Below are 15,040 nucleotides of genomic sequence, written 5' to 3'. Positions count from 1 at the left end.
AAGAAAATATTTGCCTGTTCCCTGTGAAAAAGAAGCATCTTATACTCCTAAAAATTTCCCAAAGAATTTATAATTCAATATAAATTTCTCTACAACTTACAAAATACAATTTACTGATACAGGATACCCAGGCAGGCAGTAATTAATTTTATCAATTTCTGGACATCTTTTAATAAGGCAGTTTGGTTAAAACAATTTAAAAAAATTTTAATTATACAGATAACACATCATATATTTTTATTATTTAATTCAAACATAAAGCTAAATTATCTTTTGACCACCACTTAGCCTTGGTCCCCAATCCTCAGAGGTAACTGGTCATGAATATATTTTTCCTCACTGAGCTCTTTTTTAAACATATATTGTATGTATGTATTTATGTGTTTATACATGTTTCTATTAAAAATATAATGTTGTTTTGTGGGTATGTGTATATTTTTATAAATGGTATCATGTCCTACATGTTATAATAACAATTTAATTTTAATGATTCAACATTATAGTGGTGTTTTTACATCTACCTACAAAGAATAACCTCATTACAAAGTAAACTTTTAATCTTGTATAACTGACCAACATATGGGTGTGCCATTGTTTATTAAGGAATCCCCTAATTGATATATTTAGACTACTGGAAAGATTTTGCTATTACAAATTTTAATGCAAATATTGTCCTATGTGTTTGTGTATGCATGTACATATTTTTCTGCTTTGAGAAGGGGTAAATGCATTTACAGTTTAACAGATATTAAAAAATTTCTCTCCTACATGGCTTTAATAATTTATATTCCATCAAAGTAGCCATTTTCCCACATACTTGCTGTGCTTGGTATAATTAAACTCTTTATACCTATCTGAGGATAAAAGCAGTCTTGTTATTTTGTTTCCTTAATCACTAGTGAGTATCTGTACTAATCATTTTATTTCAAGAAAAATCAAAAGCTAGTTCTTTGAAAAGCCCAATAAAATAGGTAAGTAGCATTGGAAAAAAAGAAGATACATTAAAAATGAGCAATAGTGTGGAACAAAAAAGAGACATAAAAAAATACTATGTGTAACTGATTTTAAAAAATCAGGTGAAATGGACCGTTTTCAAAGAAAAATAAGCTTCTAAGATTGGCTCAAAATACGGAATATCAAGAGACCAGTAACAGTAAATGAAACTGAAATGCTAGGAAAACAATTTTAAAAGATAATATTTATAGAACTTTCAAGGAAAAGGTAATTTCTACAGTTCTTTCCCCAAAGTCCAGAAAGATACAGAGAGCCACACAACATATTTTATGATGCTAGAACAATCCTGATTCCAAAATTGGACAAGGATAAGTGCAAGAGAACAGCAAAATCCTTACCAAAATCTTAAAAAATTTCAGAGCATATTAAAAATATGTGACAAACACATGAAGTTTATTCCAGAAGGCTAGGTACAGATTAACATTAGAAAATCTAGCTATGGAATCTAGCTGTGTATTAGTAGATTTAAAGAGAAAAGCTACCTGATCATTTCAACAAATGCTGATGAAAAGACACCCAGAAAATTCAACATTTATTCATAATTTTAAAAAACATACACACACACACAATGGAAACCTCTTGGCAAATTTGGAACTCATGAGGAACTTTAAAATGTGATAGAAAGAATTATCGACCACAAACCTATAACACAGGTGCATTAGTTATTAAATCCAGACTGGGAACTGCAAGAAATTTCTCCTCAAAGGGACCTAATGTTCTTTTAAGAAATTTTCAGTGACTGCAGCCATGCATTTTAAATATAGGAGATTATACTTTTGATAAACACAGAGTAGCATGATTACCTGCTTTAGTGCCTTCTTGCTGTGCTTCTGTGATGGAGAAATGACTTTACCTGCTGGGATGGTGGGTGATGGGCAGCCTGACTGGGGAGAGGATGGCTGTGACAGTCTAGACGATACTAGGGAGGGAAAAGTGACAATGAAAGATTTTGTTATCAGAGTTGATATCAAACACCATTCCTTCCCCCATCATATGCTGCTACCTGAATTAAGAACTATGACCAAACACTTTTGGGAAGGATCTTCTTTTTGGAGTTCTACTGCAAACAGCCTCCCTTTTCAGTTTATTTCCTCAGTAAGTTCTAGTGAAGGATGATAGGATGGGGAAGGGATGGGTGTTAGTATTCATTACTTTCCATTCTTTAATTTTTCAGCAGAATTGATTGAAGAAGCAGGAAGACTATAACTATGATTCATCAAATTAGATAAAACTTAGAAAAGATTCTAGAGCCCATTGGACAGTATGTATGTTAGGTAAATCTATTGACAACATGACATAGTGGAAGAGCCCTGGATTGATAGATGGGTCCCAGTTTTCCCTATCTTTAACATGAAGGTAATAAGGCCTCAAAACTTCACCATAGCTTTAACTCCTAAATTCTTTCATCTCCTAAATCAATAGTTTCAGGCCTACCAGTGGGAGAGGGCACTTTAGGATTTCTTTAATGGAATCAATATAGATTTGCACAGGGTAAAAACCACACTTTACTTAATCACCAGCTATTTTATATCCCATTAGAGCTTAGCCAAACCTCAGTCATATGTGAATGAAGGTTTTCTTTCAAGAGCCTATACCTTATAATTAATAGCAACCAGATCTTTATGTTTCATAAAGCTCAACAATTGTATTATTTCTTACAAGAAACAAGAAATTGCTGATTCAGACTCCTTAAAAAAAATACTGCTAAAAGATAAGTTTTGAAGAGTACATGCCATCTCCTTCCATTGTAGCTGGACTGAAATGGCCTGGATGGCAAAATGGCATCCCATGACATGGCTTAAGAGCTTTAAGATAGATACCACATAAAGTATACCAGTAGCAGCTATCTGACATGAAAATGCAGAGCTATGGTTTGTTGGAAACATAAGATTTGGAGAACAGTATTTTCAACTGATGTTCCAATAAAGGAATACACAACAGATAACATTTTGAGGACAACAGCAGATAATATTAAGATGACTTATCATGCTTAGCTTCAGCTTTGCATCCCAATCCATATAAGGTTCATAAATGAGAAAGACCTGATGTACTGCATGACATTAAAAAAAAAATTGTATCATAAAAATGAAGTTGGATAATTCTTCATGATTCAACAGTGAAAAGAAACCATGTCCTCAGTGCATGTAGTTGCTGAGCAACTTTTTTAAAATAACAGCTTTAAGATATAATTTACCTACCACATAATTCACCCAAAGTGTAAAGTTCAATGACTTTTAATGTATTTGTAAAGTTGTACAATCATCACCACAATTATTTTTCATCATCTACCAAAATACCCTGTGCTGGTTAGCTGTCACTCCTCTCTTCCCTACCTATGCCCCTAGTCCTAGGCAATCTACCTTAGGACTCATCTACCTTAGGACTCATACAATACATGCTTTTTTGTGCTGGACTGGTTTTTTTCATTTAGCGTGTTTCAAAGGTTCATCCATGTTAAAGCATGTATCAATATTCCTTTTTATCATCAAGTAATATACAGTTGTATGCAAATGACACATTTTGTTTATTTATTAGCTGATGGAAATTTGGGTTGTTTCCACTTTTTGGCCATTCTGAATGATGACACAAAGAATATTCGTTAGCAGAATTTTGTGTTGGACATGTTTTCCATTCTCCTGGGTTCATACCTAAACATGGAATTTCTGAGTCTTAACCCTATGTTTAACTTGAGGAACAGCTGCACTGTTTTCCAGAATGGCTCCACCATTTTTACAATTCCACCAGGAATGTATGAGAGTTCTCATTTCTCCACAGCCTTGTCAACATTTGTTACTGTCTTTTTTATTTGACAAATATTCTTAGAGAGATGTAATGAAAATAAGGTAAAAAATGATTAATATTTAATGTTTTCTTTTTAATGGTTTGCAAAATCTGAGAATTTACATTTCCTCACCTGGCTCAAATGCTGCCTGAAAATAAACAAGAAATTAACAAAAATAATCTTATTAGAGAATATAAGAATTCTACTTTGCAGCCTGGAAAAGAAACAATAAAGCTATCTGATACTACCAGGTTGTTTGGAGTGTTTCCCCGTAAGGCAAAAGGCCTAACAAATAAAACCATAAACATATTGCAACGTCAACTGAAATAAATAATGAAAATTCCAAGAACCAGCAGTGAGGAACAGCTCCCAGAGTTCACATACTGCCAAGTACTGGTCTCATAACTTCTATGAAACTTAAACTTTGTTCTAAGTTTTTTAAATATTAGAGACTCAGAACTGCAAGCAGCAACAAGATTTAGACACGTGTTGAGAAACTTACCTCTTATAATTCCTTTTAGCAGGTATACTCTCTTCAAAGACACATTATTTTTTTTAATTAAGGTATCATTGATATACAATCTTATGAAGGTTTCACATGAGCAACATTGTGGTTTCAACATTCACCTGTATTATCAAGTCCCCCCTACCCACCCCATTGTAATCACTGTTCATCAGTATAGCAAGATGCTAGAGTCATTACTTGTCTTCTCTCTGCTATACTGCCTTTCCCGTGACCTACCTATATTGTGAGTGCTAATTATAGTGTCCCTAAATCCCCTTCTCCCTCCCTCCATACCAACCCTCTCCAACCCCTTCCCTTTGGAAACTGCTAGTTTCTTGGAGTCTGTAAGTGTGCTGCTGTTCTCTTCCATCAGTTTTGCTTTGTTTTTATACTCTCCACAAATGAGTGAAATCATTTGGTACTTGTCTTTCTCTGCCAGGCTTATTTCACTGAACATAATACCCTCTAGTTTCATCCATGTTGCAAGTGGTAGGATTTTTCTTCTTATGGCTGAATAATATTCTACTGTGTATATGAACCACATCTTCTTTATCCATTCATCTACTAATGGACACTTAGGTTGCTTCTATATCTTGGCTATTGTAAACAGTGCTGCGATAAACATAGGGGTGTGTATGTCTTTTTGAGACACATAGTTTTATTAACTAGAGCAACCAAGAATTGAGTATCTTCTATGTGCCTAATACTGTGCTAGGTTTGTTTGAATAGGATTTCACTGAACTATGGTAACTACCTTCTAAGGTGGGTACAAGTTCTCTTCCTACCTCTACCCAAACTCCTCCAACTCTACCTTCTGAGGTAACTAAATGCATAATATATTTTGGTTGGCATCATACTGACATTTTTCTGTGCAAACAAAAATACGAAAAGATTTATAAGGACATATATTTACACATAAATTTTAAACGTACATAATTAATCTGCATATTGTGATGATATCTAAATTTTACAAATCAGGAAATTTAACTAGCTTGCCAAAGGACACAGCTAGTAGGCATAGCCAGTTGAGAACTTGGTATATTTTCAGAATAAGTAGGTAGTGGGCTGAATGGCAGTCACCAAAAAATTATGTCCACGTCCCAATTCCCAGTACTTGTGATGTTAATGTTATTTGAAAAAGGAGTTTTGGCAGATCTAATTAAGTTAAAGATCTTGAGATGAGATCATCCTGGATTATCCCAGGGGGTCCAAAATCCAGTAACAAGTATCCTAAGACATACAGAGAAGACACACTCAGAGGAGAGGCACTGTGAAAACAGAGGGAGATATTGGAGTGATGTGACCCTGAGGCAAGTATGCTAGCAACCACCAGAAGCTAGAAAATATGAAGAACAGATTTCTCCCTAGGAGCTTCTGTAGGGAGTGCAGCATTGCAGACACCTTGATTTCAGACATCTGGACTCCAGAACTGTGAGAAAATAAATTCCTGTTGTTTCAAGGCACCCAGTTTGTGCTAAACTGTTACAGCAGCCCCAGAACCAATTTTAAAGTATCACTACCAGTGGTTCTAGAATTTTTCAGTAGTTGAAACAAGTCTTCTTTTTAGAATGAGAAAAATTTTTTTTAAATTAATGCATTGATACCAAATTCTATTTAAAATTACAGGTCTGTCACTTAACTTTTCTGATATTATATTTCTATCACTTTTCTTCTTCTCTGATAATCCTAGTTCCTAATAACATTACTGTAAATATTAACTTGTTTTCTCTTATAGAGGTAGTTTCAAAAACATACCAATATATATTGAAAATAAGACTACTGAACGCTGTTTAAAATTACTTTGTCTCTCCAAGAATGAACTAGTGGTTACCAAAGGGGAGGGGTGTGGGAGGGCGGGGAGGGAGGGAGAAGGGGATTGAGAGGTATTATGTTTAGTACACATGGTGTGGGGGATCACAGGGAGAAGTGTAGCACAGAGAAGGCACATGGTGAATCTGTGGCATCTTGCTGCACTTATGGACAGTGACTGCATTGGGGTAAGGGTGGGGACTTGATAATATGGGTAAATGGAGTAACCACATTGTTTTTTCATGTGAAACCTTCTTATGAGTGTATGTCAATCATACCTTAATAAAAATTTAAAAAAAAATTACTTTGTCTCCCACACCTAAGACATATCCTACAGTAACTCAGCTACGTAAGTTATGCCATTATGCCACAAATTTTCATACACTTCCACTTGCTTTAAGCTGTTTCATACTTCTAGGAAGTACACTTATAAGATTTTAATTAGGTAAAACTTTCATGTAAGTCTAGCTCCCTCCCCTGTCTATACCACTTTATTACCTCTCTTCCCCTAAAAATCATTTACAGGCATATCCTGTCATACTGTACTTTGTTTTATTGAGCCTCACAGATACTGCAATTTTTACAAATTGAAGGTTTGTGGCAACCTTGTGTTGAGCAAATGAGTGCCATTTTTTCTTCAGCATTTTGCTCACTTTGTGTCTCTGTGTCAGAAGTTCATCTCCATATCAATGGGTAATTACCTGGGCAACCAAGGGTGTGTCTGAACCTGAGAGTTTAAGGGAAGGGGCTGGCTGGCTTCCTTCCGGAGCAGGGGAGACAGATGGCCCTGGACTGCAGTTTATAAGCAATAAACGGGTTTTAAACTTGATTTCTCCCTTTGACTGATTTCGGTTTTTAGAGGTATTTTGCCCAGGAATTTCCTCTCCCCAGACTTACAGTGTCACATTTGGTAATTCTCATTTCAAACTTTTTCACTAATGGATTTGTTATGGTGATGTGATCAGTGATTACAACTCATTGAAAGCTCAGATAATGGTTAGCATTTTTAGCAATAAAGTGTGTAATTAAGGTATGTGCATTTGTTTTAGACAATGCTATTGCCCACTTAACAGACAACAACGTAGTGTAAACATAATTTTTATATGCACTGAGAAACCAAAAACTCATTTGACTTGCTTTATTGCAATAATTTGCTTTATTGCAGTGGCATGGAACCAAATCTGCAGTATCTCCAAGGTATGCCTGTTTATTAGTTTTTATTCTTGCATTTTGTTTAACGTGTTTTTGTTTTGGTGAAAATATATCTTAATACTTTTATTCATCTCTTTAAGCAAAAAGTCATGTGCTATACACTTGTCCAGCACCTTTTTTTAACAGAATATAATTAATATATCCTGGGGAAAATCCTAGAAGAAGACTACAGAGATCTTCTACATTCCTTTCAATAGCTGCATAGAATTCCATTGTGCAGATGTACCATAATTTCCTCAACCAGATTTTGAAAGTATTTTGGTTCTTTCTGGGCTTTTGCTCGTATTACTGCAATGTGTTAACCAGTAGTTCCTAAGGAACTGTACCAACACCACCCCCATCAGTACCTAAATACCTGTTGGAAATGTAAAATGCTGCATCCCAGCCCAGAGCTACTGAGTTAAGAAACTTTGAAGGTGGATTCCGGGAATCTGAATTATACTAAATTCTCCAGGTAATTTTGATGCATGCTCAAGTTTGAGAAGCAGTGGTCTTAAAGTATGCTAGTCTGCAATGTTGACAGTGTATCTGTAGATTCTTAGAAGTGGGTTTGCTAATAGCCAAGGGATAAAAACCTATGCTTCCAGAAACAACAGAAAAATTTCACTAGCCTTAGGTTTTGAAAGGAATTCATGAATGTTTTCCTTTAGTACTTGGTTTCACAATTTACAGTTGTTATATCTCTGATTTGTTTGGAATTTTCCTGGAGGATGGTGTGATTAATTAACATACTTTCAGTTTTTTGGTTATGCAGTTGTTTCAACATCTCTGCATGTATCTTACAAAAGTCCTGCTCAGAATTCTTGTTGTTAATGTAGCTACTGTAAATATATATTTTTCATTTATTATCTATGTTAGCTGGTTGCTATATATTAATTTTGCTTACATCCTGCTACTTACAAATTACCTTCTTTATCAATTTTTATCTCCACTGATTCTTTTAGGTCTGTCAGATACATTACCATATCATCTGCACACAGAGGTAGCTTTCCCTTTTTCTTGTCATTATTGTTCCAACTGCTTTCCCTTGCTTACTTATGTTGAGATAAATACCCGTAACATGTTACATAAGAACTGAGATAGTGGGCACCTTGTTCTTGACTTGTTCTAACTGAAGTGCAAGCTGCTAGTGTTTTTCCATTAAGATGCTGGTTTTTCAATTAAGTTATCATGTTAAAGCTGTATCCATCAATTCTGAATTACTGAGTAATGAATTTACTCATAGGCATTTTCAACAAGTATAGAGATGGCAATGATTTTTCATATTAACTGTATTAATATGATGAATAATAATAGATTTCCCAACAGTGAATCATACTTACAATCCAAAAACCCCATTTGTTTGTGATATATAATTTTAAATGCATGGCTGGATTCTGTACGCTAACCTTTTACTTAAGATTGTCCCTCAATATTCACAAGACAACTTTGTACTCACAGGAAAGTTTGAAAATTTGCTTCCAAAAAGAATCTGAATCATCTTTTTTCTTGTTTTGGAATAGTTTTTCAAATATTAGGATTGTTTGATCTTTAAACACGTGATTGAATTCTTCTGAAAAACCATTTAGGAATGGTGTTTTTTTTTTGAAGGGAAGCTCTTCTACAGCTCTACTTGTATGGGGAAGGTGTTTGTTTAGACTTTTGAGTTTCTATTGAGTTCAATTTTTCTATTGGGTGTGTTCTATTTTCCCATACAATTATCCCGTTTCACCTAAGTTTTTAAAGCACTGTGGTTTTAAAATTTTCTTCATATTTATTTAAACCTGAATTTAAATAATTATGCCCTTTCTCTTTAAAAAAAAAGAAAAAGGTAGTGAGGTTTGTCTACTTTGTTGATTTACTTTGAAACCAACTGTTTGTTTTTTTTTCTAATTCAGTAATTTTCATTTTTATAATTCTCTTCTACTTTCTATTGGTTTATTATTTTTTCCGCAGACTTTTAGTTGTGTGCTTGTTTTAGTCTTACTGATCTAAGAGGTATTCAATGCTACCTGTATTTCCTGATATCTGCCTAAGTTGTAACTTGAATTCTGATACAACATTTTAAACATATTCCAGAATTACAGTTTTCAATCCTCCTTTGAAAGAAGGGAAATTTATAAACATGTTACTAAGTGAAAGTCTTTTTTTCTTAATGTTCTCTACAGTATTATTTTATATACTATTTTAATTATTGGGATTTGATATTTTTCTTGTGGTTTAAAATATGATCAATTTTTGAAACTGTTCTATTTTCACTTGAGAGGTTTATTCTCTATTACTGAAATAAAGAGCTTAATATGTATCTTTAAAAATACCTCACTGATAATGTTGTTCAGGTGTTCTATATCCTATTTCTTTTTTGTTCACTTGATCTGTCGAGCTGAAATACATAAAAATTTATGATTGTTAAGATTAATATTTCTTCTTATATCTCCTGTAGTTTCTATTTAATGAGAATTGCTGTGTTGCACAGATATTAATAACTACTGTCATGTTAAAATTTCATTGTGAACTGAAGTCTTATTCTTTAAATGTTTTGTCCTGAATTATTCACTGTCTGTTATCAGCTTTGCAACTATTGCTTTCTCCATATTACATTTTGCCTACTGTACCTTTATCTTCCTTTTATTTTTATCCATTTGAAATCTTTCATTTCAGAAAAAGTTTATTGATCCCTTCATTAAAGTATCTGGAATGACAGGGCATCTTATTCTCAACTCAGCAACTTATGCTCCAAAGATTCAGGAAAAAAATTTTAAGTACTGTATATGAAACTACCCTGTGTGACCATTTCAAATTTCAAAAATTAAACATTAAAAATATAGACCCATGGCAAAACTGGACAGCTACATGCAAGAGAATGAAACTGGATTACTGCCTAACTCCATACACAAAAGTAAACTCAAAATGGATCAAAGACCTGAATGTAAGTCATGAAACCATAAAACTGTTAGAAGAAAACATAGGCAAAAATCTCCTGAATATAAACATGAGCAACTTCTTCCTGAACACATCTTGGGCAAGGGAAACAAAATAAGAAATGAACAAATGGGACAACATCAAGCTAAAAAGCTTCTGTACAGCAAAGGACACCATCAGCAAAACAAAAAGGCATCCTACAGTATGGGAGAATATATTTATAAATGGCATATCCTGACAAGGGGTTAACATCCAAAATACTTAAAGAATTCACACACCTCAACACCCAAAAAGCAAATAACACTGTTAAAAAATGGGCAGAGGATATGAACAGACACTTCTCCGAAGAAGAAATTCAGATGGTCAACAGGCACATGAAGAGATGCTCCACATTGCTAATTATCAGGAAAATGCACATTAAAACCACAGTGAGATATCACCTTACACCAGTTAGGATGGCCATCATAGAAAAGACTAAGAACAACAAATGCTAGTGAGGATGCAGAGAAAGGGGAACCCTCCTACACTGCTGGTGGGAATGTAAGCTAATTCAACCATTGTGGAAAGCAATATGGAGGTTCCTCAAAAAACTAAAAATAGAAATACCATCTGACTCAGGAATTCCACTCCTAGGAATTTACCCAAAGGAAACAAGTTCTCAGATTCAAAAAGACATATGTGCCCCTATATTCACTGCAGCATTATTTACAGTAGACAAGATATGGAAGTAAGCTAAGTGTCCATCAGCAGATGAATGGATAAAGAAGAGGTGGTACATACACCCAATGGAATACCATTCAGCCCTAAGAAAGAAACAAATCCTACCATTTGCAAAAACATGGAAGGTGCTAGAGCGTATTATGCTCAGTGAAATAAGTCTGGCAGAGAAAGACAAATACCAAAAGATTTCCCTCATTTATGGAGTATAACAATGAAGCAAAACCGAAGGAACAAAGGAGCAGCAGGCTCACAGACTCCAAGAAGGGACTAGCGGTTACCAAAGGAGAAGGGTGAGGGTGGAGGGGTGGGGGTGAGCAGGTGGGGAGGGAGGGAGAAGGGGATTGTGGGGTATCATGATTGGTGCACATGGTGTGTGTGGGTCACGGGGAAGACAGTATAGCTCAAAGAAGACAAATAGGGACTCTGTAGCATCTTACTACACTGATGGAGAGTGACTTCAATGGGGTATGGGGGGGGACTTGATAATGTGGGTGAATGTAGTAGTAACCACATTGTTTTTCCTGTGAATCCTTCGTAAGAGTGTATATCAATAATAGGTTTATAAAAATTATATGTATATATAGATCCTCCAATCAGCCAACTCTCCATTAAAGTAGAGTTCAAAAAAAATCTATGGCCTCAATTACAAAAAAGAAAGGAAGAGAAGCTATATGGAAAAGCTGCCTGTACCAGTGGCAGAGATTTTGAATCCTCCCACATTCCCATATGTATAAAGATAGGGCAACTATGACAGCAGAAGGAAAAAGCCCATGGACAACATCTTCAATGCAACCAGATGACAAGGCATCCCCAACAAACCCCAAAATCAAAGTGGGTGGAGCCAAACCGTTGCATGTCTCCTTGCCCTTCAGCTTCTACTGCAGGCCTCAAGTAAGACAATTAAAATGTCAATAAAAAGATATGGCAGCAGAGGTGATTAGCTATAACATATCAAAAAAGATTTCACTGGAATACTTGCTTGTTTAATGAAAAATGAACATTACACCATGTATTAGTTCCCTAGGGCTTCTGTAAAAGCATCCAATACACTGGGCAGCTTAAAACAACAGAAATGTATTCTCTCTCAGTTCTGGAGGCTAGAAGTCCAAAATCTAAGTGTCAGAAGAGCTGGTTTCTTCTGAGGGCTCTGAAGAATATGTTCTATCCTTCTCTCCTAGCTTCTGGTGACAATCAGCAATCCTTGGCTTATAGATGCATCCCTCCAATCTCTGCTTCCATGTTCACAGTGTTCTCCTTGTGTTTCCATGTCTTCATGTGACTGTCTTCTTATAAGGACATCAGTCTTGATGAATTAAGTCTCCTGTATGACTTCATGTTGATTAACTCTGCAACAACCCTATCTCCAAATAAGGTCACACTGACAGAAAGTCAAACACCAAATATTAACAAACTGAACCTAGTGAAATATAGGATTAGTATCATGGTCAAATTGGTTTATCTTAGGAATACAAGACGGTTTTACCACTTAACATATAAACCAACATAATTCACCACATTAATAGAATAAAGGATATATAATCATTTCAGGAGATGAAGGTAAAGCAACTGATAAAATGCAACTTCTATTCTTAGGAAATCTCTCAGAAAACTGTAACTAGAAGGGAACTTCATCTAATAAGCATCTGCAAACAACCTACTACAGTCATCAATCTTAAAATTACATTAATGTTAAAAACTTTACCTTAAAGACTGAGAATAAAAAGGAAGACTGATGTTACTATTTATATTTCACACTTTACTGGAATCCATAGCCAGTATAACATGGCAAAAAAGTAAAACTCCATTATTCACATATCATATATTTGTACATGTGGACAATCCTAAGAATAATGCTATAGATAAGTCATTAGTTTTAAGCAGTAATTTAGCAATGTGGTTGGATACAATGTCAATGTTGGGAGTGGCAATCTACCATGGGCCCTGAGTGTTGCTACAAGTAGTAGCTGGGTATGAAAAGAATGCAAGTTCATGAACATTCTTCACCTGGGCTAATTGCCTACTGCCAATACTTAGTTGGATTCAATTTGCTATTACTTTGTTGAGGATTTTTGCATCTCTGTTAATGAGAGATATTCACCTATAGTTTTCTTCATGTCTTTCATCTGATTTTGGTATTAGGGTAATGCTGGACTCATTGCTATGAGTTAAGAAGTATTTCCTCTGCCTATAGCCTCTGAAAGAGATTGTAGAGAAATGGATTTAATTTCTTCCTTAAATGTTTGGTAGAATTCATTACTGAATCCATCAGGGTTTAGAGCTTTCAGTTTTGAAAGGTAATTATTAATTCAATTTCTTTAATGAGATATAGGCCTATTCAGACTGTTTATTTCTTCTTGTGTGAGTTTTAACAGATTTTGACTTTCAAGGTCCACTTCATCTAGATTATCAAATTTATGGGCACAAAATTGTTCATATATTCCTTTATTATGCTCTTTTTAAGGTCCATGGAGTCTGTAGGCCTGGCCTCTCATTTCTGGTATTTTTAATTTGTGTCTTCTCTCCTTTTTCTTAGCCTGGGTAGAAGCATATTTATCTTATTTATCATTTCAAAGAATCAGCTTTTGGACTGATTTTTTTCTGCTGATTTCCTATTTTCAATTTCATTATTATTTTTCTTCTCCTTACTACAGATTTAATTTGCTTTTTTCCATAGTTTCCTAAAGGTGGAAGCTCAGATAATTGATTTTAGATCTTTCTTCTTTTCTAATATATGCACTCAATACTATAAATATCCCTCTAAGCACTGCTTTTGCTGCATACCACAAATTTTGGTAAGTTTTCTTTTTTTTCCTCCTGAACTCCCACCCCATGTCTAGAAGTGGCCATTACAGGGGCCCACTGAGGCCCTGCTCACTCTTCTGGTGAGGCTTCCAAGGGTGCTCTGGTTCATAAGTGAAACCTGGCAGTGTTTTCATTTTCATTTACTTCAAAATATTTAGAATTTCTCTTGAGATTTCTTCCTTGAGCCATGTGTTATTTAGGTGTTTTGTATAACCTCCAGGTATTTTGGAATTTTTCCAGTAATCTTTCTGTTATTGACTTTAAGTTTAAATACACTGTTATCTGACAGCAGACATTCCAGATTCATATTTTTAGATTTGTTAAGTCATGTTCTATAGCCCAGAGGAAACTATTTTCATATCAGCATGAGGGGCAATTTTTATTGGCTTCTATTAAAATTAAGAAATTGAATTCATCAAAAGGTATCTTTCAGAGAATGAAAAGACAAATCATAGAGAGGGAAAAGTTATTCACAAGATATATATTCAACAAGAGAATATACGATGAACTCCTAGAAGTCACTAAGAGAAAGATTCATAGGGAATGATGAAGACTGGAAAAGGCATTGCATAAAAGATGATATCAAGGAGAGGAGCCAAGATGGTGGAGGGAGTAGGACAGCGGAAATCTCCTCCCAAAAACATATATATTTCTGAAAATACAACAAATACAACTATTACTGAAAGAGAGACCAGAAGACACAGGACAGTAAAACCTGCGAGCGGGTCCCTGCAGCCGGCACCCCAGGGACAAAAGAAAAGCGAGTGCTCTTTGAAAGTCTTAAAGGGACAGGGGCCTCACAGGTGGACAGAAGCGACCCGGCACAGTCAGCCCAGCAGTTGGGAATCCCACAAAACTGCAGGCGCCCTAACCCCCTGGGTGGCAGCGCAGCTGGGAGGCCCCTCAAGGCGATAAACAGCCTCCCGCCAGTTCCCCATCCGGCACAGCCCCGCCATAGCAGAGCGGCAGCCTGAAAGCGGCCATGCCCACAGCAGCCCCACGGAGCTTACTCCACAGCAGCCCGGGCAAGAATCAGAGACCCCCGTCTGTGTGCAACTGCCCAACACAAGCCACTAGGGGTCACCATTCTCCCAGGAGAGGAACACGAGCAGCAAGCAGGGATATTGTTCTCCCAGCTGACACAACTCACCATCTGCCCATCACCATGAAAAGGCAAAAGAATTTGATTCAGACCAGAATCACACAGATATCCTACCCTGAGACGGAACCTGGGGAGACAGACCTAACCAATCTTCCTGAAAAAGAATTCAAAATAAAGGTCATAACCATGCTGA

General features: G+C 35.7%; 1 protein-coding gene across 6 annotated transcripts in view; it reads right to left on the bottom strand.

Annotated features, from left to right (window-relative positions):
- The window catches only part of ASXL2 (ASXL transcriptional regulator 2), a 147,578-nt gene that overhangs the window by 37,763 nt on the left and 94,775 nt on the right, over window positions 1–15,040 (bottom strand). For 5 of the 6 annotated variants that reach the window (XM_057497362.1, XM_036881626.2, XM_057497360.1 and 2 more), the window contains one exon: window positions 1,818–1,933. In XM_057497362.1, the coding sequence (XP_057353345.1) occupies window positions 1,818–1,933 (116 nt within the window). Of the gene's footprint in view, window positions 1–1,817; window positions 1,934–9,619; window positions 9,685–15,040 lie in introns of all 6 variants that reach the window. The other variant, XM_036881628.2, reaches the window with a different exon arrangement.

This window comes from Manis pentadactyla, chromosome 2 (genome assembly GCF_030020395.1).
Source record: "Manis pentadactyla isolate mManPen7 chromosome 2, mManPen7.hap1, whole genome shotgun sequence".
Taxonomy (NCBI): domain Eukaryota; kingdom Metazoa; phylum Chordata; class Mammalia; order Pholidota; family Manidae; genus Manis; species Manis pentadactyla.
The sequence above is the reverse complement of the archived record's forward strand: the minus strand, read 5'-3'. Positions and strand labels throughout refer to the sequence as shown.